The sequence below is a fragment of the Globicephala melas genome, chromosome 10 (genome assembly GCF_963455315.2).
Source record: "Globicephala melas chromosome 10, mGloMel1.2, whole genome shotgun sequence".
Lineage (NCBI taxonomy): Eukaryota > Metazoa > Chordata > Mammalia > Artiodactyla > Delphinidae > Globicephala > Globicephala melas.
The window spans coordinates 41,274,988-41,296,683 of NC_083323.1; the positions used below are offsets into that span (position 1 = coordinate 41,274,988).

General features: G+C 44.3%; 1 protein-coding gene across 3 annotated transcripts; it reads left to right on the top strand.

Moving 5' to 3' along the window:
- The first annotated feature begins 1,385 nt into the window (after positions 1–1,385).
- CSRP2 (cysteine and glycine rich protein 2) lies at positions 1,386–19,775 on the top strand. 3 transcript variants are annotated; one of them, XM_060306441.2, is made up of 7 exons: positions 1,410–1,527; positions 3,334–3,465; positions 11,507–11,619; positions 14,340–14,508; positions 17,994–18,123; positions 18,802–18,895; positions 19,469–19,775. In XM_060306441.2, exons 3-7 carry the CDS (start codon positions 11,508–11,510, stop codon positions 19,543–19,545), a joined length of 582 nt encoding a protein of 193 aa, XP_060162424.1. In that variant the 5' UTR covers positions 1,410–1,527; positions 3,334–3,465; position 11,507; the 3' UTR covers positions 19,546–19,775. The 3 variants fall into 3 exon arrangements, with proteins under 3 accessions (XP_060162425.1, XP_030722085.1, XP_060162424.1); XM_060306442.2 differs by lacking the exon at positions 3,334–3,465 and having other exon boundaries at positions 1,386–1,502; XM_030866225.2 differs by lacking the exon at positions 3,334–3,465 and having other exon boundaries at positions 1,392–1,527.
- Positions 19,776–21,696: the final 1,921 nt, after the last annotated feature.

The following is a 21,696-nucleotide window of genomic DNA, read 5'->3' on the forward strand; positions in this document are numbered from 1 at the left end:
AATATCAGGAGATGTCAATCACCACTATGTTTTTGTACAGTACTGGGTGGACAGAGAATAAGGCTGCTCTTATAATGGGTTTATCCTGGATTGGCCCCACCATATAAAATAAAACAATAATAATATTATAAGCCACTTCTGCAATTTATCATGCAGATATATACCAGGGCAGTGGTTCTCAACCAATGCCCTCTGCCCCCTCCCCAAGAGGGCATTTGGCACTGTCTGGAGACTTTTTGACTGTTACAGTGTGGAGGGAGGGGTGCTATTGGCATCTAGTGGCTGTAGGCATCCTACAACACCCAGGACGGCCCCCATAGGTAAGAATTACCCAGGCCCAAATGTCTACAGTGTGGAGTTTGAGAAGCTCTGCACTAGAGGAGGCTATTGCATTTGTGGCCTGAGGGAAAGCCTTGGTCACTGTCTTTCTTGAGTGTTCCACTTTCCCAAACATCAACTCTCAGGGATCCTCACTTCTGGCACAGAGGTCATCAGTCGGCCTAGAATGTGAACAAGATAAAGATGGCATTGTTTGTTTTTCTTTTCATCTAAAACAATAAATCAGCCTGTAGTTCAGGTATTAGGTCCCCTCGGTTGTCACTGCTGTCCCTGGGCTTTTCTGATACCGACAAATGTAATCCCAAGGCCCTTTGGCGCCCGGGTTTCCGGGTGGGTTTCTCCGCACCCCCTGCACCCCTTCGGCAGCGTGTGCAGCCGTGCCCCCCGATGGTGGGAAAGGCAAAACACTTGAGTAATGAGGCTTTTTTGGTAACGTCATTTATTTAATCTAGATGAGAAATTTTGCTCTTTAAGAACAGGAATGTTGCGGATTCCCAGAAGCTGGAAATCGGGCCAGCGGATACTTGTCCACTGGGGAAGTTAATCACGTTGAGTTTACTTATAAGGGTAAGGCAAGGGAAGGTGTGGTGGAAACTCCCGATCTGGCCGGTTTTCTACTGCTGGAAACTCGACCTTGGACTGTTCCCTCCTAAAGGAGAATTGGCAACCGCGGTCGGAAGGGCACGTAGCAGGGCGGCGAGGGCTGTTTCCCGACGGGACAGTCCCGCCGTCCGGCCTCTCTGCAGGGCGAGGAAGCCTCCTTTCCCGACTCCGGTTAACCACTTCTAGAAACTGCGGGCTCCCGTTGCGAGCGAGAGGAGTAAAGTCGGCGGGAGCGGTCCCGCTACGTGGGAAGATGCTGGCCGCGCGGGAAGCAGCAGGAAGAGGCGGGATTCTGCCTTTGTCTCGCTGTCTTTACCCCGGAGCCCGGCCGCGAGCAGCTCCCCGCTCCCGCCCTCCGAGCCGGTCCGGGAATCGGCCAGGCGCGGCGCGGCGCACCGCGGCGCCGCGAGGCGAGGCGGGGCGGGGCGCGGAGGAGTAGGGGCGGGGCACCTACTGGCCACGCCCACAGGGGGCTTGAAAAGGTACCGGCGCTCCCTGCGTCCCGGCTCCCGGACTCCCGACGCGCTCTCTCCGACTGCTTCTCGCTAGTTCTGCCCGCGGTGCGTGGTCCTGCTTGCGACTCGAGTGAGTAGGGAGGTGCGGGCGTCTCCGCCGACCCCGGGGGTGGGGTTCCCTCAGCCTCCTGGGATGCGGAGGCCGCCCTGCCGGCGCCCCCTCTCATATCCTCCGATGTCCCCATCTTGGTCCCCATTTGGTCCCCCTAGCCATCCTCCTCACCCCTGCGCCCCGATCTCCACACACCTGCCCCGTTCCCCGTGGCCGCCTCAGCCCTGCTCTCGGATCCCGGGTCCGCTGCGCAGAGAAATAATCGTGCGCGACCTCCATCCCGGTTTCTCTGGGAGAGAGAGGTGGGATCGAGAATTTCGCGGGGCTGCTAATCCGCCTTTTAGTAGCCTAGGGCCCCCTCCTCCAGTGGCGCGTTCTCTCTTCGCAAAGGGGAGGGCGGGATCCGAGTCTCGGGGTCTCCTGTGCCCCGAGTGTGCTGCACGCCGAGGGCGACCTTCCCAGCTGGTTCGGAGCCCTGGGGGTGCTGAGGGGGCTCCCCCAGCCTGTCGAGCCCGAAATCCTTCCCCTGCTGCGGTACAGAGCTCCTGGTATCCCCATTGTTTGGTGGTCTCTGCCCACCGAGCGCTGAACCTTAAATGTTGAAGGCACAGCAGTGAAACGTCATATTGATCACTCCCAGCTTTTTCCGGAACTTTCTACCATTCAGGTACAAACCGGGAAAGCAAGAATGCTTGGTTGTAAATTCTGCAACAGGTCCTGCAAATCACGTCCTCGGTTCCAAAGCTCCACGTAGGCAGTCCCCGGGGGGGGGGGGGCAGGGTGGGTTTTCTGAGTCGGGAGACACCCACGTCTGGTCTGCCCTGCCCGCCCCCCCACCCAGCCAGGACGTTTGTAGAACGATATTTCTTTAAATGGTTACCCCAAATGTTCAACCTGTTTTATTTGCAGTCTGCAGACCAGACTTTTTCCTTTTCCTTTTCCTTTTATAAATACTTTTTATTTGGGGTAGTTTTTTTTTTAACTCGGCAGTAAAAATGGTCTCTTTAGTTCTTAACTTTTCTAGTTAACCTGTTTTAAAACTCTACTTATAAAAAATGCCAAGAATTCAAATAGGACAGCCACAGAGTTGGCTATAATTTGACTCAAATTTTCAGGAAAGATGGGCAATGGATTCCTAAAGGGTGAGTTGCACATACGTTAAAAACTGCATACCAAACGAGAACAAATTTTATTAAGTCTTTTGTGGTCTCCCTCCACAGTCTCCTTGGTCATTGCCCTCTGAAGTTGACTGCCACTTACACTTTACCAATATTTCTCAAGGTTCTTTTTACCCTGGATTCGTTTCCTTTGCTCTTTCAGAGTGAAGTTAGGTAGACACGGGGGGTCTGTATCCCATGAGTCTTTGAAATTCACAGTGCTTGGCTTGGGTGTCTTAAACACACCGTTGGACCATAGCCATTGCTGGTTAATTGAATGAATGAATGAAGGAATGAGTAAGATTGCAATTGTAGAGAACAAAGATTTAATTGGACTCAAACAACAGAAATATTAGCAGATTTGATCTACAGTTTCCATCATGAGTTTTTTTAATGGATTCCTCCAAATGTATTCACGAATATTGATTGATACTGGTATATGCCAAATACTGGGCTGAAAGCAGTACTCATTGGAGGTCTGTCCTGATGAAATTGCCAACTCACTTGGATTTTGAGGAAACTGTATTTTATACTAAAATAGCAAGAATGTTGGCATAGATTAGAGGGGGCAGTAATAAATGAGCTTTAGAAGCCTGGGTCCAGCCTTGACGCCGCCACTAAATGTGGACATCTGGGCCTCTAATTTTTCTTCTCTGTCAAAAATCAGGTAAATCAGATGAGCGGGGGAGAGCAAGCCCACAGCGGGAGAGGAGGCATAGCATGGTGAGAAGGACAGGACTGACCAGTTGGGCCCAAATTCACATCCCAGCTTCAGCAGCCACTGGTTTGATGACCTTAGGCAAGTTATTTTACTCTCTGGTCTCAGTTACTTCATCTTGTAAAATGGGTGTAATAGCACATACCTTGCAGGGGTTCTCAGAAGGCATGCTGTTCCTTGTATAAAACCCAGCCCAGTTTGGGAGAGGTTCCTTGTAATTAGACTCTGTTCTGCTCTTTGTTGAATATAGGGGGAAACAGCTATCAGTGAAAGCCTCTTCCAGAAGATTGCTGACTCTGAACAGTATTGCCTAGGCCTTGCCTGGAGGCCAGCTTTCTTCCCTTTGTAGATATTCACAGGTTTCCTCAACTGTATCATTTCCTGGGCTGGTATTTGCGTGGCATCCCTTGTGTTCTATTGGGTGGGGTTCCCTACACTTGGGGTCTTGATTACCTAGGATGGTAATACCTAACTTTTTTGTGTCATGGAACTTTTTGGCAGTCTGGTGAAGCCTCTGGACCCCTTCTCAAACTGTTTTTGGTGCATAAAATAAAGTACATGGTACCAAGTTCAGCGATCCCCAGAATTTCAAGGAATCTGTGGACCCCAGGTTAAGAACCCTGACTGACTTACGGGAGTTTTCTCAAACTGGATTGTGGAGGAGCCAGGCACAAATTCTGATTATAAAAATTGTACATTTTAGTGTAAGTCTTAGAGGAAGAAGCAAAAGAAGTATATTGTGAATCATTTGCAAAGGCTATCAGGTTCCTTGCTTTTTTGTTTGTACCAACAGTACTACTAATTGTCCTTGACTAATAAGAGGACACATACCATTTAATACATTAGGGCCACATGACTTCCCAGTTAGGTTTCATGGTGGCTTCTCCTCCAGAAGAGGAAAGCGAAGACAGAATCAAATCTGCATACCCCCCACAGCAGGACAGAAAATACCCAATTTAAAAGAACCTGTGCTAGAGCCACATCAGTCACTGCTGTATTTGTGTTGCTAGCAGTGTTTTAGTTTTAGTGAAACATCAGTCAAATAAACTCAGTATAGTCTATTTGAGTTTCTCTGGTATTTTTAAGTTGAATTGGTAATTGTGTTTTGGTTTTACAGTTATGAGCCACTTAATAATCTATACCTCAGCTTTCCCACCCATGCAGCGAGGATAATGCCTACCTCAGCTGTTATGAGGATTAAGTTCATATAAGTAGACTACTTAACATAGGTATAGTAAGCTTTACGTAAGTACTTCTAATTACTGTTATTTATCATGTGGCAGGCATTATTCGAAGGGCTTTACATGTATTGTTCAATCTCAAAACTGCCTTACGATATAAATAAGCAGTATCTCCGTTTTTAAAATGAGAAAACGAACAGATCAGATAACAGCCTAAGATCTTTTGGCAAATAAACAGTAGTCTTGGCATATAAGTCTCAGTCTGACTCCATGTAAAAATCACACAAACATTAAATGGTTTGAATAATTGAATAGCTCGTAGTTTGCACAGATTGTGGCTATCTGGGGCTGGCAGGTGGAGGTCAGAGTGCCCGAGCTGAGAGCGCAGTTGTGTTCTAACGTGTGATTTGACAGCCTCCAAATCTGGGTCAAGGTGTCCTCCGAGTTGAAGACATGAGTGGCAACAGGATACAGAATTACTAATGAATGGTGAGGGTGAGGTACACAAAGGACAGCTTATTAGATAGAAGGGAGGCTTCCCTCAGTAGGAGGATGGACTTCGGTTGGCAGAGAGGAGTGGTAGAGAGTACGTTTTGGTTGAAAGTAGCAGTTTGGGTATGCGATTAGCACATAGAGGACACTTGCTAACTGCTAGGTGGGTGGATGAAGACTGGCCAGAGAGGAAGGTGTTCCTGCGTGTAAGTTGATAGCTCAAGGATTGATCACGCTCAGGTGGTTTGAATGTTCTCGACCCTTCAATCAGATATGGGAGTTTGGGGGACAGCTTGTGGTTCTGGAGTCAGACATGAGTGGTTGAGCCTAGATCTGCATCTTTGGAGGTCAGTGACCTGAGCAAGTCACTTAACCGCTGAACGTTTGGTAACCATTAATCCGGCCCGCTAGCGCTCCTGAAGGAAAAGGAAACCAATATTCGTGGAGCACAGGCTTCTGCCAGGTACTTTACGAATGTTATCTCGTTAACCAACCATCCTACGGCAGAGCGCTCATCCATTTCCAAGTTATAGCTGAAGACGTGGAGGCTCAGATGTTAAGGAACTTGGCCACGATCACAGAGCTGGTAACTGACTTGCAAGCTTACATCTGTCTCATTCTGAGTTCACACTCTTTCTCTTATCCCTGGAATGTCTTAGAGGTGGCGCGTGCACTGCAGTTTCTATGGCAGACATTATTAACCCCAGTGATCTTTAATGTGGAATCTTGACTGGTCTCCAGAATCTTTTCCAACATAGTTCCAGGAATCCACTATCAATCAATCAATAAGATGAAACTGTTTTGGCATCCCTCCATCAACAGACCATACAGACTTCCCAAAGCCCCTTCTACACGCTTCTGTGATTTGGGTTACTTTGCTGTTATTTGTTTACATACTTCTACCACCAAAGTAGAACTCCCTGAGAAACAGGCACCCTTCCTTTACCCTTTTATCCTCAGCTCCCAACCCAGGATATGGCTTATAAGATGTTGAATTAATAGATTTATAGGAGAGCTTCATAAACAGTACAGCATTACAGTGTTTATTAGCTGCCCCTACCCTGGAAGAATTACTTGAGATTCAGAAATGAAGTCAGGAGTTAGCTGGGTGAGGGTGGGAGGGAGGGAGGTAAGTCAGTTTTCCTGATGTAGAGGGATTAGGGACATAATGAAGGAATGGACGGACTGAGATGGGTAGGAGAAGATAAGTATTGATAACAAAGACTGAACATTGCTAAATACTGATGATAAAGGCGGCCAATAATTGAATGCCAACTGTAAGCATTTTCTCATCTCATTTTCTTAACAACTCTGAAAGAAAGGTTCTGCTACCCTTATTTTGCATATGAGGGAAATGAGACTGTGTGGACTCCAAAATCCATCTTCTTAGTTCATCCTGAGGCCGAGCTCTCTTGAAGACCAGCTTGAGGATTTACCTTTGGTAGAAGAAGCCAAATGGAACTTGGAGCCCATCACTAAGACACAGAGAGTCCTATCCTTGGCTCAGTGGTATTCACTCAGATAAGGGAAGTAGACTAAGCAGGTAGTTTGGGTTGCAGAAGAAAACCTTTCTAGAATGGGCATTGAGTGCAGCTTAATTTCCAATTAATTACAGCTCTCAAACTCTGGCCTCTTTAAAAATTATTGTAATTGGGGACAGTTACATATTCTTTAACAAGTGACCCCCTCTGGATGTGGCTCAAGATGAAACTGGTTTATAGTAGATTCTCCTTTTGGGAAGTTATAGCATAATAACAAAGATTCTGTATAATAACAAAGCCCTGCATGTAGTCATAAGATGTCAAATCTTCTGGAAGCATTTAGAATCTGGGTTTATAGACGGATTCACTGGGCATCAGACCAGTTAATTTAAATTACAAGCGGCGGCACACAGGCTCAAAATTCATGGGTTTGAGTCATTCAGATTCTAAAATAAGGCAGTCAGCGCAGCACAGGTGGGGAGAATGATCCCTGTGGTCATTGGTTACCTAGAGAATGACCTAACTTTACTGCAAGGTGACTCAGATTTAGACTCTAGTAATTTTCTTCTTGGGCTAAGTCTTACTGATTCTGGGTGGTGTCTTAGACTGGGGGGAAGCAGCAAAGAGAAACTGCACATAGGTGTTTGGATGTAAACCAAGCTTTTTAATCCAACACAGTGGATAAATCCTAGTGCTGGAGCTCTTTCAGGCAATGAGAACCAAAGAACAAGACAAAAAAACGGAATTGGCCCATGTTTGGCCTCTTTTGCGAGGTGTATGTAACGTGGGGTTTTATTTCTCCTCTTACCATTTTGTAAATTAATGCATAGGATCGGGGAAAGGCATGCAGCCCAGATTGCTCAGTGCAAATCCAGTTTGCTGTGATTAATGTCAGCTGTTGTGGAGTAGTGCAGCCAAGGGCTTGTAGGAAAAATGAAGCTTTGGGTTTTTGTGTGTATGTTTTTTTTTTTTTTAATATATGCATAGCAATGCTAGGAGTGACAGAAATGGAAGATGGTCCCATTTCCCTCTGCCAAATTCAGCAGACACGCATAGGGGTTCACCCTAAAAGTGTAAATTTGAACTTCATTTCTTAGTCCCCGCAAGTGGAACTGTTGTTATACTTGCAGTGCATTGTAATGTTCCAGAGAAAGGTTTATGAGTGACTAATCAGATAACTTTTTCCTTTACTGTTTGTTGCTCTGAGCTGTGTTCTATAGATGCTAGTCAGTGGGGTTTCCTATAGGAGTACTGATAGCAGGATGGACCGCATGAGATGCCCCTCCCACCCTCAAGCCACCAGTTATTGGATGTCTGCCAAGGCATTTATTTACTGTGTTTTATCTTCACAATATCTCTGTGAGGTAGGGAGAGCTACCTTTCCCCCCTTTTTTGCAGAAAAGAAAATTAAGCCCAACATTGCACAACCACTATAATAGTGAAGTTAACCCAGGTCTGTCTAAATCAGTGTCTTCCTCCATCTCTCCTTTCCTTCCTTCCTTCCCTCCTTCTTTCCTTCCATTACGAAATATTTCAGACATACAAGATAGAGAATAACATAAGGAACACCCAACTATCCACTATCCTGCTTAAAAAATAAAACGTAAACCCATCTGAAGCTTTCTGAGGATGCTCGACTACACCATTAGCCTGGCCCACAGAGAGGGTTATTCAGAAATCCTTAGGAAAGCCTTTAAACTGAGTGGAACTTTTAAAAAGGTAATGACTTGGAAATTTTACTGAGAATCCAAGAATGTGACGGAGAAGTAGGACAGTGCTACCTTTGTCTTTATAAGCATAAGATCAAATTGGGAAGAGTAAAGACAAGTTGAAAAAGGAAGGATTCCTTAAAATAATAGAAATGAAATATTTTGACATATGCCAAGCACTCTGGTTGATGGTGTGGGAGAAGATAGAGCTGTGGTCCCCACCCTCAAAGGAAGGAAGCTCTTAAAAGGTAAGCTGAAAAGGTATTGGATAGGTGTTTCCCGAAAAGATGACCTATTCACATTTGGCTGGCGTGGCAAGTACAGTAAGAATCAGACTTGACTTTACAAGGGGTGAATTCAACCCTGAATTACACAAGGAAAGGGAAGATATTCTTCCTTTTTTAAAAGTCCAAGTTGCTCTATCGTAGAGAGAGAGTAACACAGTGATGAGTTAGTTTTTATATATTTTTAAATGTTATTTAGAGACAACCGAGGATAGTGTTTGTCTTGATGGAAAGTCTGGCTCCTTATTGGTGATTGCTCCAAAGTAATTGTGATACGGGTTGGTGGTACGATGACCCTTTCTAACATGATGAGAAATGCCTTGATGATAAAAGTATTTTAAAAGCCAGCTGGGCTGTTGATGTTTGGGATCTGATTTTAAGTCACTGTGACGTCATTACCTGCAAGTCTGGGTTTGGTGTTTGGTTTCCTCAGAAATCATGGGATACTTCCAGCAGATGTCTGTTGTATCTGTGAGCATTCCAGAACACGGGTAGCTTTGGAGCCATGGGGCAAAGTCAATATCATTAACTGCCCTCCAAACTCAAGCCAGTGCAGGCGCTGAAGCCAAGTTTTGTGTCAGGTTCTATAGCCGGGCTCAAGTTTCACTGTGGATTTAAACAATGGAGCACCAGTCTCCAGGGACAGGAATAAGAGATTTATGCAACTACCAAAGAAAAGCTTGCAAATATATTCCATTGTTGCTGGATATCAATCCTATATGGATGCCTTCGCAGGAGCCTGGTAACATTTGTGGACCCTAGAAATGACTCTGTTCCTGTCTGAACAAGGAAAACAGGCTTTTTGCAAGTTGAGGCCAACAACGTAGGGATAACTAGTCGTATCAGTCAGGTCTTTTTGTGTGTCGTTCCTGTTTGTTTCTAGGACCAGGGGCTCTATCTCCCAAGGCTTAAAAAGGGGAATTTATTGGCTCATATAATTGAAGAGCACAGGATACAACAAGGCGCGGCTAAAGACTATCTAAACTAGTCTCTGTTTTCCTTTGTGCTGGCTTCCTTCTTAGGTTCTTTTCTTCCAGACAGCTGCTAACAACTCCACTCCTGCACTGGCACAGTTCTAAACCGAAGGCCGGGTTTAACTTCCATTGAACTGGCTTGGGGTCCTGTGCCCATTCCTAAACCAGTCGCCATGGCAGGAGGGGGAATGCACTCATCTGACTGCAGGGAGGCATCGCATGTCCAGCCCTGGAATTGAGGGTAGAGTCACACCCTCTAAACTAGTGCTTCTCCAACTATCTGTGGTAAAGGACCATTCTTTTTATTTTAATTTCCAAATACACACGGATTATCTGACTGTCCTCTGTCCAACAGGAGGAGCCCACTGATCATGCTCTTGATTGTTGTGGCATAAAACTGTAGAAAACTTTCTAAACGCTTTATCTGAATGTTGTCTCGAATTGGTAGCCAGCACAGTGGACAGTCACCAGGAGACCACATTTTAATAAGTACTTCTCTAAACCACGTGTGCCAAGAAAGAGGTGGTGGCTGCCCTTGAGAAAATCTGGGGGAAGTATTACCAGAAGCGGGGCCAGAGAAGGCTGTGCCCCAGAAGGGTGCCCAGCACAGTGGTTAATTCTGTAAATCTTTCCTGTGTAAAGGCCTCATCTCAGTGTTTAGGGAGTCATTGTGTTCTCGATTGTCAAAACGGTGTAGGTTGGGCAAGTGGGATAGGAATTTTCTCCACCCTCCTTTTTATCTTAAGGACTGAAGATTCTTCAGCCTTTTGCTTAGCAGCTGTCCTTGTCCCTTTTTTTTTTTCTAGCCAGACTTGAGTTAGTAAGGACTTCTCAGCCTTCTTAGCTAGCTGTTTACTAGAGAGGCAGCAGCTCATCCAAGGAGACGCAACAGACAAGGGCTGCAAATGGCACTCAGCAAAGGGAAGTCTGGAAATGATAGTGGGGATGAAAGGAATTCTTCTACTGTGTTTTTAGATACCACTCAGGGCAGGTCTAACATAACACGCTGTCTCTGCAGGACAACTTTCTGTACTGGCAAAGGCACTTGAGCACACTGTCCATTCAGAACTAGGCGTTTTAAACTGGGTCCAGGTAGACCAGTTCATTGCGAAGGAGGTTAGAACACGTTGCGCTACTTCACAGCAAGATAGCCAAGGTTTTAAACTTCCAGTTCTACCCCCAGGCCACATTGCTCAGAGGTTATTCGGACACAGTCAACAAACAATTCATTTTGCCAGGAAGGCAACTTGGTAGCCTATTCTGTGTGGACGGACAGGCCCACCAGAGAGGGAAAACCAACTGTCGGCTGGACTTCAGGACACTGGGATTAGTGAAGCACAGAAACTTAAATGATAGCCACCTGGATGGGTGTTCGTTGTGGTTACTCCCAGGCTCCAGCCATGCAGTTGTGCTAGTCAGAGAAACAAGTGTTTATGCTATAATCTCTCATAACTTGAGCAGAAAATATACAGCTTAATCTTGCTGGGCCGCCCAGCACTTCCCTCCTCCCTAGAAGTGTGTCATAGCTCATGTATGTTCTATGGTTAAGAATTTGGTGATGTTACAATGAATGAAACATGTAAAAACCTCCACCCAAGTGTAAGTTCTTCAGCTGGGCCTTAAACCAGTTCATTTCGACTGGAGGCTGGGCGTGGGCAGCGTCTGCCTTCCCACTCCCTAAGCTGCTTTCTCAACTCCCGGGGATGCTGGCGGCAGTTTGTTCTGTGCCTGGCGACCTGCACTGTTGTACTAAACGCAGGTCCTTTGTCCTGTAGGAGAAAAAAACCTGTGCACGACAAGCCCGTTTCCTAGTGAGGGCTGTGATTTGGGAGGTGAGACGAGGTTACTTTGGAGGAACGCAGGTCTTTTACAGATGTGGCCAGGGCAGGTTATAAAGAAACCAACGCTGTCTGCTGTCCCCTGGTGTAAAAAGCCCTGCAGGGGGCGTGTGAGACGTCTCGTACGGTAGGGGTCCGTTCTAACGATTCTGTCTTCCTGCAGGATGCCCGTCTGGGGAGGTGGCAACAAGTGCGGGGCCTGTGGGAGGACTGTGTACCACGCAGAGGAGGTGCAGTGCGATGGCCGGAGCTTCCACCGCTGCTGCTTCCTGTGCAGTGAGTCTCCCCCCCCTGCCCGCGCTCGCGCGGACACAACTCGTGTGTCAGAAGCTTCAGTTCACCGATTTCAGGAAGAAACTGTGGTTTTGTTAACAAGGATGATTTTAGCAGCCCCGTGGTTTCTGCCTGTCTGTCCCCATGGACAGTGCAAGCGCTCAGCCTCACAGCAAGGACAGCAGGGGCGACCCAGACCCTTGGCCTCTGGGTCCCCGTAGCGCTTCGCCTCCACTTGGCACCCCCTGTACTTTATCTGTTGTCACGTCTGTCTCCCCCGCTTCACCGAGACCTCGGGGCTGTTTATAGTCTGGCACCCAGCACAGTTCCTGGCACATCCCAGGGGCTTGGCTCCGATTCCTGAATGAACGGCTCACTCCCCATCCGCCCCAGCTTTCTCATTCTGGCAGCGCTCCTTCTCTTTGAAATCTAACTGGCTGGTTTCTCGCCACACTGTTAGGTGAAATTCACATGTCTAGAAGTTCAAATTCTGTCTTCTCTGGTAGTGAATATTCAGAGTTATTTCTTGTTATTGATGTCCTAAATTTGAGGGAAAGGAAGTAGGATATGAAAATCCCACAGAAGCAGGTGGGGAATTACTGTTGTTTATAGAGAGAGAATTACCGGAGTGGCTGGTACAGACATGAGGCAGACCACGAACCAGCACGTGGGCGTCTGCTGCAACGATGGTCAGTACCTGATAATGAGAGAAAGGGAACAGGAGAGAAGCCCCCTCTCCCCGGCAGATTCCTTCTCAGGACAACCAAGTCTTCAGTCTTAAAAAAGGAGAGTAGCCGCTTCAGGAAGCTCAACATTAATCAGCTTCTGATTCAAATGACAAAATTTTCTTGAACGAAGGATTTGTTACGTGAGGAACCCACCCGTCTGTGCAGCTCTCCGCTATATCTAGAGTACTGTGCAGTGAAAATTACTGTTAGAAACTGCCTATGTTAAAAAGAAGTCTGGTTACACTAAGTAATAATCTTCAGAAAGAGTTTCCCTCACAAATTTTAGTTGTCCTTCTCCTTCTAGGCACCAGCATTTAAGGTGTCTGGACCTTTTTATACAGCAACTGCTTTGCAGACGACCAGAAACAGACAACAGAGAGTTGCAGTTACGAAGAATACAAATACAACATATGAATGTTTGCTATGTACGCCTCCATAATAGCTAGCATTTCTCAGATTTGGTTTAACCATTTCTTCTCTTAGAAGTTAATTTTTTTTAAAGGAATCCATATTTTTCAGCAGCTTTGTAACCAAGAGAGTATGTGAACAAAGAGGAAATGTAAATACTTGAGAAATTGTTCTTAAGTTTCCTCTAGGTTAAGCCAGGATGTCTACACCGTAATCAAGTCAGTGTTTATTAAATGTCAAGGTCTTTACTGGTCATCTTTATTACTCCTTCCTAATATGTGCCTCTGCTGACTAAAGCCTTTTAAGGAAATAATTCAGAGTAGTTTGCAGACCTTAGGAGAATTTTACTGCAGAGAATACAGACGAGGCCTAGGGGGAAAGGGGTGGCTCTAGTCAAAATCTCATTACATTTAAACTTGCTCCGGTTAATAAATATGTGTTTAAAACCAGTTTTTCTATTTAATCTGTCTGTTAAGGGTGTTTGTTCTTCAGCAGTGTACAATTTTAGGTTAACTTTAAGCAGACATATTTCAGTACTTGAACCTCAACAGCAAGGTTCAAAGTAGATGATGTCATTTCTGTTCTACCAGAGAAGACTTCAGTCTAAGATAATAAAAACTTCATCATTTAACTCTACTCTGAAGCAGCCAGCTAGTCGCCTTTCCCTGCCCTTCTTTCTGTCCTTCCTCTTTTTGTTTCTCCCTCTCTTTTAAATAAGGGGCGGGGGGAATCCCCTTTTCTACTGCACTAATCTTGGGTTTCCTGCTGCCCGATTGTGCTTCCAGTGAGCTCTCTCACAAGTCTTTTTTTTCCTCAAGCTTAATTGAAGTCTTAGAAAGTGAAATAATGTCTGGATAAAACATGATGACATTTGGCAGTTTTATGAAGTGGGATACGTGGAAATGTGGTAAGAAATCCATCAAGAAAGAATGTGCTCTCCTTTGGGACTGAAGGGAAAACAAATGCAGACTTTAAACCACTTGACGATTTTCAGACATACTTATCACTGCTGGAGAAGCCGGTGGCGAGATGAAAGAAGACACTTTTTCCCTTCTGGACTAGTGATGAAGACTAGAATTCTGGATTTAAAACCGTTTTTATCCCTGGGGGTGCTTTTGGGGGAGGAGGGGCTGCAGAGGCAGCTTGCCCAAGGCGCTCCTACCCTTTTGTTCTTTAATACTTGGATGAAGGGGATGAAAAAGATTGAGCGTTGAAGGTTGGGAGCAAGGGTCTTGGGTGCAAAGTGCTAGTTTTGTTCCTTTTGTTCGTGTAATTATAGACATCTTGGAAACTTCTCTCCCTCTTGTCTGGGGGGCAGATCCTACTAAAAAGTTTGAGGCTTCAGGATGTTAAAATTCTAACGTATTTCTGAAATGACCATCGTATCCATGGAGGAACGCAAATCGTCCTCACAGGTAGCGGGCCGTCCAGGTGCTCTCCAGTGGCTTTTGGGAACCAGAGAATAAACTAGGAATGTGAGAGAGCCTGTGCCTTTACCTTTTCCAGGCCCTGTGTCAGCCCCACCATTGTTCTAAGGAAAAAGGCAATCTTTGGCATATTTTTAAAGTCTAACTTTTTCCCCCTCAGTGGTTTGCAGGAAAAATTTAGATAGTACAACAGTGGCAATTCACGATGACGAGATCTACTGCAAATCCTGCTATGGAAAGAAGTACGGGCCGAAAGGCTACGGGTACGGCCAGGGCGCGGGCACACTCAACATGGACCGGGGCGAGAGGCTGGGCATCAAGCCCGAGAGGTGAGTCAAGACCACGTGACCTTCAGGAAGGCATGGTGGCAATTCATGTTGCTTGGTGAATGGGAATCTGGGAGTTTCCAGATTTTTAGCTTGAAAGAATCAAAGACAATGACTCAGATTTTCTAGTATAAACTAATGACCCTTCTTTAAGCTTGAAATAATGGACAGTTTGGGACCTGGCAAAGTTCTTATTGATTATTCCAGTGATTTCCAGTCCCGATTTTTGGCATTATGAGGTGTTATCAAGGAGTTGTGATGTTCTCAAAAGCAAGTGGTTTAAATTTACTTCCGTTTCACAGCACTTCACAGACCAGACATCATGAAATCAAATGATGGAGAAATGTAGTATCGGAATCATGAGATGCATTTCTCATGTGCAGTTAAGCAGTCAATGAAAATTCCTCAGTCACCCCTTCCATGTAAGAATGTTTCCTCACCAAGAAATTACTTTTCTCTAGCTTACAATTCTTACTTAAAAATGAAAATTATTTCCTGTATTTGATTCTATGAGGTTAGTGTTACTAAATTTTAAAGGTTTCGGTACCAAAGTGCTAAATCTGCCAAACTTCACTTAGTAATTCATGTTGAGACATAATTTCTTCATGTGGAATTTAATTCCTGTTCTTGACTAATTCCCTCATTTGAACTTCACATTTTCCACATCCATTTTATATTGAAGAGGCCAAAACTGTGTAATACTCCAATAAGATGGCCTTTCCTTGGACAAGGCCATTAATTGTGCCCTTATTGTAGACTGGACACCATGCAATAATGTATGGTAACTCATGTAATCCTCACAACCCTATAAGTAGGGTTTCCTATCTTAATCAAGAACAAAGTGAGACAGTGAGAATTAAGTGATTTGCCTAAAGTCACACTGCTAGTTAATTGTAGAGCCTGGAACCTAACCCAGTGTAACTCCAAAGCTTATGATCTTAAGCACAGTGCATTATGGTATGCCTGAAATAACGTCTGCTGAACATTTATGTTCATTCTATATAATCCTCACAGTAACTCTGAGTTGAGTTACTTTGTCCCTACCTTACAGATAGGACACTAAGGCTCAGCTCACACAGGTAAGTGGCAGAGCCAGGATTTGAACTTTTGTCCTTTTGGCCCGCATACTTGTGCGCTGTCCTGCATCGAGGCCCACCTCTCTGTTCTCCTGTTTCTTCCACACTCACTTTCTGAGCTGTGGTGCCTTGCTGGGCATCGGTTGTATGAGGGCTGACGCATTCATTGCTGCATGCCATCACTTGCAGGACCCCAGCTTACCTCTGACTTTGTTAAAGTTCATTGTTCTTGTTCTGCTCTCCCTTTCCAACTTGTTAAAATCTATTCTTGTTTCCCAAGATTTTATTTCAAACACATAAACCTGTACACATTCCCCCCAAACAAAACTCATCTATGACCCCAAAAGTAAGTCAGCAATTGTGGCCATGGGATTAAGTCACAAAGACCAATGGCCCCTCCTCTTTATCTACTCCTGCTTCTCCATATTCTCCAATAATTAGCCAACCTTCTATGCTGGCCTGTGTTGATCTGTGTCCTTGCCTCTTCCCCTTCTTAGTCTGGCCACATGTTACTCATCCTGCAGGACCAGGTGTAGGGATTTCCTTTTCCAGAAGCCCCTCTTAATGACAACTCTGGGAGTACCTGCAGTCTGGACTGCCCTTATGGCACGTGGTCATTGTGAAAGTTATGGGGACCAAACAGCTTTGGGGGGATCTCTTGAAGAGGCACCACTGAGTGGGCAGAAACATCTTCATTGAGGCAGACCTGCATTTTTTAGTTCAGGCTCACCAATTTACTAATTCTCTAGGCCTTCAGCAAGTTATTTAAATGTAAGCCCCTATTTCCTCATCTGTCATATGAGGTAGCAATTAACCATGGCTTCTGAGGTTGCTGGAAGGGAGGTGGGAGATAATCTATATAAAGTTCTTCTTAATATGATTGGCAGATTTGGAAATTTTTCTTGGAAAACTCCTAACTGCAAGTGTTGGATATCATTGTGAATAGCTTTTAAAGATCACTTTTAAAAGTAAGTACAGGTGTCCCTTGGTTTCCATGGGGGACTGGTTCCAGGACACCCCACGGATATAAAATCTGAGCATGCAAGTGCTATGTAAATAGCTGCTGGCGTGTGGCAAATGCAGGTTTTGCTCTTTGGAACTTTCCAGAATTTTTTTCTCGAATATTTTTGATCCGAGGTTGGGTGAATCTGTGGATGCACAACTTGTGGATAAAGAGGGCTGACTATATATACAGTGGGTTGTGGAGATTTTTAAAAAAATATGCCCATATTAGGGACAATGGAAAATTCGGTCCTGTGAATTAGTACTGGGAATTGGTATTTGTTGCTTAGAATAAAATTTCCAGTGGACACATCAAACATGATTCAAGAAATGCTGTATATTAAACAACTTAGGTAGAAGTGTAGAAAACCATTAAATGACTAAAAAATGGATATAGTGGAGATGAAGATATTAAAGATACATGTAAAGTCTGAATAAACTGTTTTATGAAAAGGCAGTATTCCTAAATTAACACTTTAAATATGTATGTAACCTATTTAATAAAATATAACTAGGATAAAATTGTTTTCCTAGTAGGAAAAATTGACACTTAGCTACCCTTTGCAGAGTGCTAACTCTTGTCACATCTTATCTGCTCAACCTACTTGTAAGGCTTTAGGAAAGCCTTTAAATCTTTTCAGAGCCCAGAATGGTGTTCTACATGGTAGGTACATCTACATACTGAATGGAAAAAAATTACAGGAAGTGAGAGGAAAACAAGGTTTACCTAGTGACCTGTAAATACTGACAAAAACAGTACATTGTACAGAGAAAAAGTAAAGATAAACAGATCACAGAGTAATAGGCAAACTTTCTAAAATATTTTCCCATGAAAAATGTAATTTATTCATACTTTCCCCTAATATATTGGGGAATTAAGTAATCTGTAAAACATACTTAATTTTCCTAGTTACTGCCTAAGTCAGCTGACCTATGTGCAGAACTTAACTGCTTAAGTTACTACTGATTTTTTCTATCTTCTGTGAAGTAAAAAAGCTAGCTGTGATTCCAGTGGTAATATGAATAATAATAATAATGATATGAAGTGGGGTGAAAATATGTGCTATGGTAGGTTTTCATAAAACACAGCCTAATTGTTTAGTGGAGAGGTTAGCACTGGGGATTCAATGAATTCTGATGAGTTTAGATTCAGAGGGACAGACAGTTAAGTTTGGAGCCTTGTCTGTCTTTTTGTAACAATAATGAGCCCATAAATAGGTTAAAATAATAACTGGCCAGCCCCTGAGATTTATTTCTTCCTCCTTCTTTCCCCTGTACTGGCCTGTGGAGGCCTCCAGCCAAGGGACAGTATAGCAATTAAGTCCCAGAGTGCCATTGTGCCTGCCTTGTAAGGTTTATAAGGGCCCTTTGGAAAATCTTGCCTAATTCCTTTTCTCCCCTTTCCACAAGTGTTCAACCTCACAGGCCTACGACAAATCCAAACACTTCTAAATTTGCTCAGAAATACGGAGGTGCTGAGAAGTGTTCCAGATGTGGGGATTCTGTGTACGCTGCCGAGAAGATCATTGGAGCTGGAAAGGTAAAGTGCCGTCTTGAGCTAAGAGCCGCGGATGACTACTCTCCACTACCTTTCTCCCACAGGCCCCGCTGCAGCCCACTCAGGTGCTCTGCCTTATAAATAAATGCCTGAATTAAACTTTTTCTTAATCGAATTTCCATCTGAATCATTAATTTTTTGAAGTGATGCCGTTATTTGACAAATCACATCTGTGTTTAAAAGAACCTTGTTTTCATAGGGGGCGCTCCTGAAGGTGTTAACTGACAAGGGCAGACTTAACAAACCTGGACTCTGCAGGTTCTTCAGTGTAGTGAAAGGGAAAAAAACCCCAAAAAAGCAGTGACTTAGGGCACCTGATGCTAATTTGGTTTGAAGAAGTTGCTTAACCACTTCACCTCTTTGAGCTGCAGTGTTCTCAACCGTAAAGGAGGCGGTCGTCAAAGGAGCACACAGGGCTTGCGGCGAGGTTTCAGACAGCTCTTAGGGAAACGGCCCTTCCGTGGCACAGCTCCCGGTCTGGTCCGTGTCTTCTGTGGATGAAGTCTGAACTCAGCCCTTTTGCAAGCAACCAAGAATGTAGAGGGTGCAGTTTCAGCCTTCTGGTTGGGGCTGACCCACAGTAGTCAGGACCCTGTTTTGGGTTGATCTTCCTTAGCCACTGTGCCACAGCATCTAAACTTACTCATTCCTCTCTTCCAGCCCTGGCACAAAAACTGCTTCCGATGTGCCAAGTGTGGGAAGAGTCTTGAGTCAACGACTCTGACTGAGAAAGAAGGTGAAATCTATTGTAAAGGTAAAATTAACTTCAGTTATTGATGTCCATATGGGTATCTCACACTGGCTGTTAGTGAAGGAAATGTCACTAGCAGGGGGAAAAAAAAAAGGACGAAAAGCACTCTGAAAATGGGGAAAAGCTGGGTATCTGAAAATAAAAGATCTAGAGATGCTTACAGATGACAGAAAAACCACAGAACATTTTTGATGATACAGTAAGTTAAGTTCCTGGTCATTTAAAACTCCCCTGCAAATAAAAACAAACAATAGTCTTCTTTCAGCTTAATGTTTTAAGCAAAGCATATGAATATATGAAGGTCACAGACAAATATATAACTTGTCTGGCCCGATTTGCATACTTGTAACTCAGCTGGGACCACGAGCTGAACACTAGGGAACCAGAAGACTCGGACTCACCTTCGCAGCTTTAACGTAGTTACTACATGGAACACTTTACACCTTAAATAAGTTGAACTCTTCTTGGCATAGCCAACAGCTTTTTCAATTTACGGATGTCTGTTGATACATCAGTCTTAAGCAATGCTAGCAAAGCTTAATGGACTTGCACTAACTCTTCCCTTTTCTTTTGTAGGATGCTATGCGAAAAACTTTGGGCCCAAGGGATTTGGCTATGGCCAAGGGGCAGGAGCCCTTGTTCATGCTCAGTAGAGGCGCAAACCCAGAACCCAGATCACACACTGAGAAACTCCACATAATCTAGGCACAGATAATCTAACACTAAACTGCTGTGAAATTCTACCAGTACTTAAGTACTGTATGTTGCCCTGTACTTGGCTAGGCCAGCTGACTAGTAGGAAGAGAGCACTATATCTTTTCGCTTTATTCATCAGCATTTCAAGAACCATTTCTTTTACGTTTTAAATAAAACTTCAGCTTAATTTAGTGTTCAGTGTCTTTCAATTAACCTTTTGGAGGAGTGCTGTGATGTCGGTTAGTGGTAAATCATCTGGGTCCCCACCTTCATTTTTATTGGTTAAAGAGAGTCCACCCCATTAAGCGGTTGACTCACCAGGTTTATGTTTGCATTACAGCTGTTGCAAAAGGTGGCTCTCTCTAAGCTGGCAAGTGTGCCTCCAGAGTGAGGGTTGCTAGGCAACAGGCCCCGCCATTCCGGCTCTTCAGAGCTGGCAATTAATTCAGCAGTGCAGAACTCCTGCCTGCCTGCCCCACTCTAGCTCAGTAGTTGCTCTTCTCTTGCTGGGAGCAGTTTCCTAAAGCATGGCTCCTGGACAACCTGCACTAGTCACCTGGGAGTATTACAAAGCAGATTCCTAGGCCCCAAAGAAGCAGAATCTCTAGGGGTGGAGCCATCGAAGCCTTCCTAACAAGCTTCTCAGAAAGGTACGCTAACCCAGGGTAGGCATACTGTTAAAACACTTAAAAATTCTTTTGATTTATCTCGATCTAAAGATCATTATAAACAGCTACCTACAGACAACTACAGAATCTGAGGCTCAGTGTGACTTTTTAAAGACTCCCCACTCTCATCTGATAGTGAATTACTAATCCTAGAAACTGGGTTGAGGATTTGTGTTTTTCTCACAAATCTCAATTCTGCAAAATTAGCAAATGCTGCATTGTCCTGGCATATTCAGCTGGCTCAGGGAGAAAAGGAATATCAGACTATATAAGGTATATTTTCATTATTTCTCCAGAAACTTTTAGTTCATTACCAGACTCAATCCAACCCTTTATTTTTCAGCGGCAGGGTGTGATATCAGTCTGTAATGTGTATTTGTAAAGTTGAACCAGCCTAATCTGTGAATACATCTTAATCTTATATGACCTCAAAAGAAAAAAAAAAAGCAGAAACGTGGTAGGAAAAGGTCAGTTGAGGGTGTACCAGGTGAAAGAATTCATGGTTATTTATATCATAGCCTTGAATACTTCACATGTTCCATAAGGCAAGTTTCACCGTGGGAGAGGGGAGGGTCTTTTTGGTAAGCAGGCTGGGGAAGTTAACAATAAAGGGACTGGGCTGAACTGAAGAAGATTTACGGAGTAACTTCTGATTTTTTTCTGTGGTTGTTTTAAACACATGCACAAATTATTTGACATTCCAACAAAAGATGGAGTCTAATTCCCCTTTCTCTGAATAAGGGTCAACCTTAGTGACTCATTTTTAACTAACAGAGTATAATGGACCAGGCTAGGTTAGAAAAGACAACACAGCTCTTGCCTGCCTCTTTCTCTTGAGATGCTTACTCTTGGAACTCAGCCACCATGTTTTGAGGAAGCCCAGACTACATGGGGAGGCCACATGTAAGTATTAGAGCCATAACCTCAGCTAAGATCTTCCCCATCAGCCAGTATCAACTAACAGACATGTGAGTGAGTAAGCTTTCAGGCTATTCCAGTCCCCAGTTTTTGAACCATCCCAGCTGACACCCAGTGGAGTAAAGTGAGTTATGTTGAGTCCTAAATTGCAAATCTGTGAACAAAAATGCCTTTTTAACCACTAAATTTTTCAGTGCTGTAGATAAGCAGAATGTTGTAACTGTTCCCACACAGAGCCAACATTTCCCATCCAACTATGTTTCCCAAATTGTACTGGAGATGCTAATAGATATCTGATAGGAAAATATTCTACATGAAGTTGCCAGGTACCTGGTAATTTGAAATTTCTGCCTGATAAAGTTTAGACCCCCCTTTCAGAATTAAATTTATTCTTAAATTGGGAGCCATGGCAAAACAGCTACTCCAAAACTATAAAATTAGCTTCCAGTGGTTCTAGGAGTGGAAAAGGGAATTTGGCTTTGGGCAGGCTCTGTTCTCGGAGGAATCACTTTCATCATTTGG

Bases quoted from the DNA above. Each gene is read 5' to 3' on its own strand.
- CSRP2 (XM_060306442.2), top strand. From the start codon at position 11,508: ATGCCCGTCTGGGGAGGTGGCAACAAGTGCGGGGCCTGTGGGAGGACT. The intron at 14,509-17,993 runs GTGAGTCAAGAC...CCTTTCCACAAG, and splicing joins CTGGGCATCAAGCCCGAGAG to TGTTCAACCTCACAGGCCTA. The intron at 18,896-19,468 runs GTAAAATTAACT...TTTCTTTTGTAG, and splicing joins AGGTGAAATCTATTGTAAAG to GATGCTATGCGAAAAACTTT.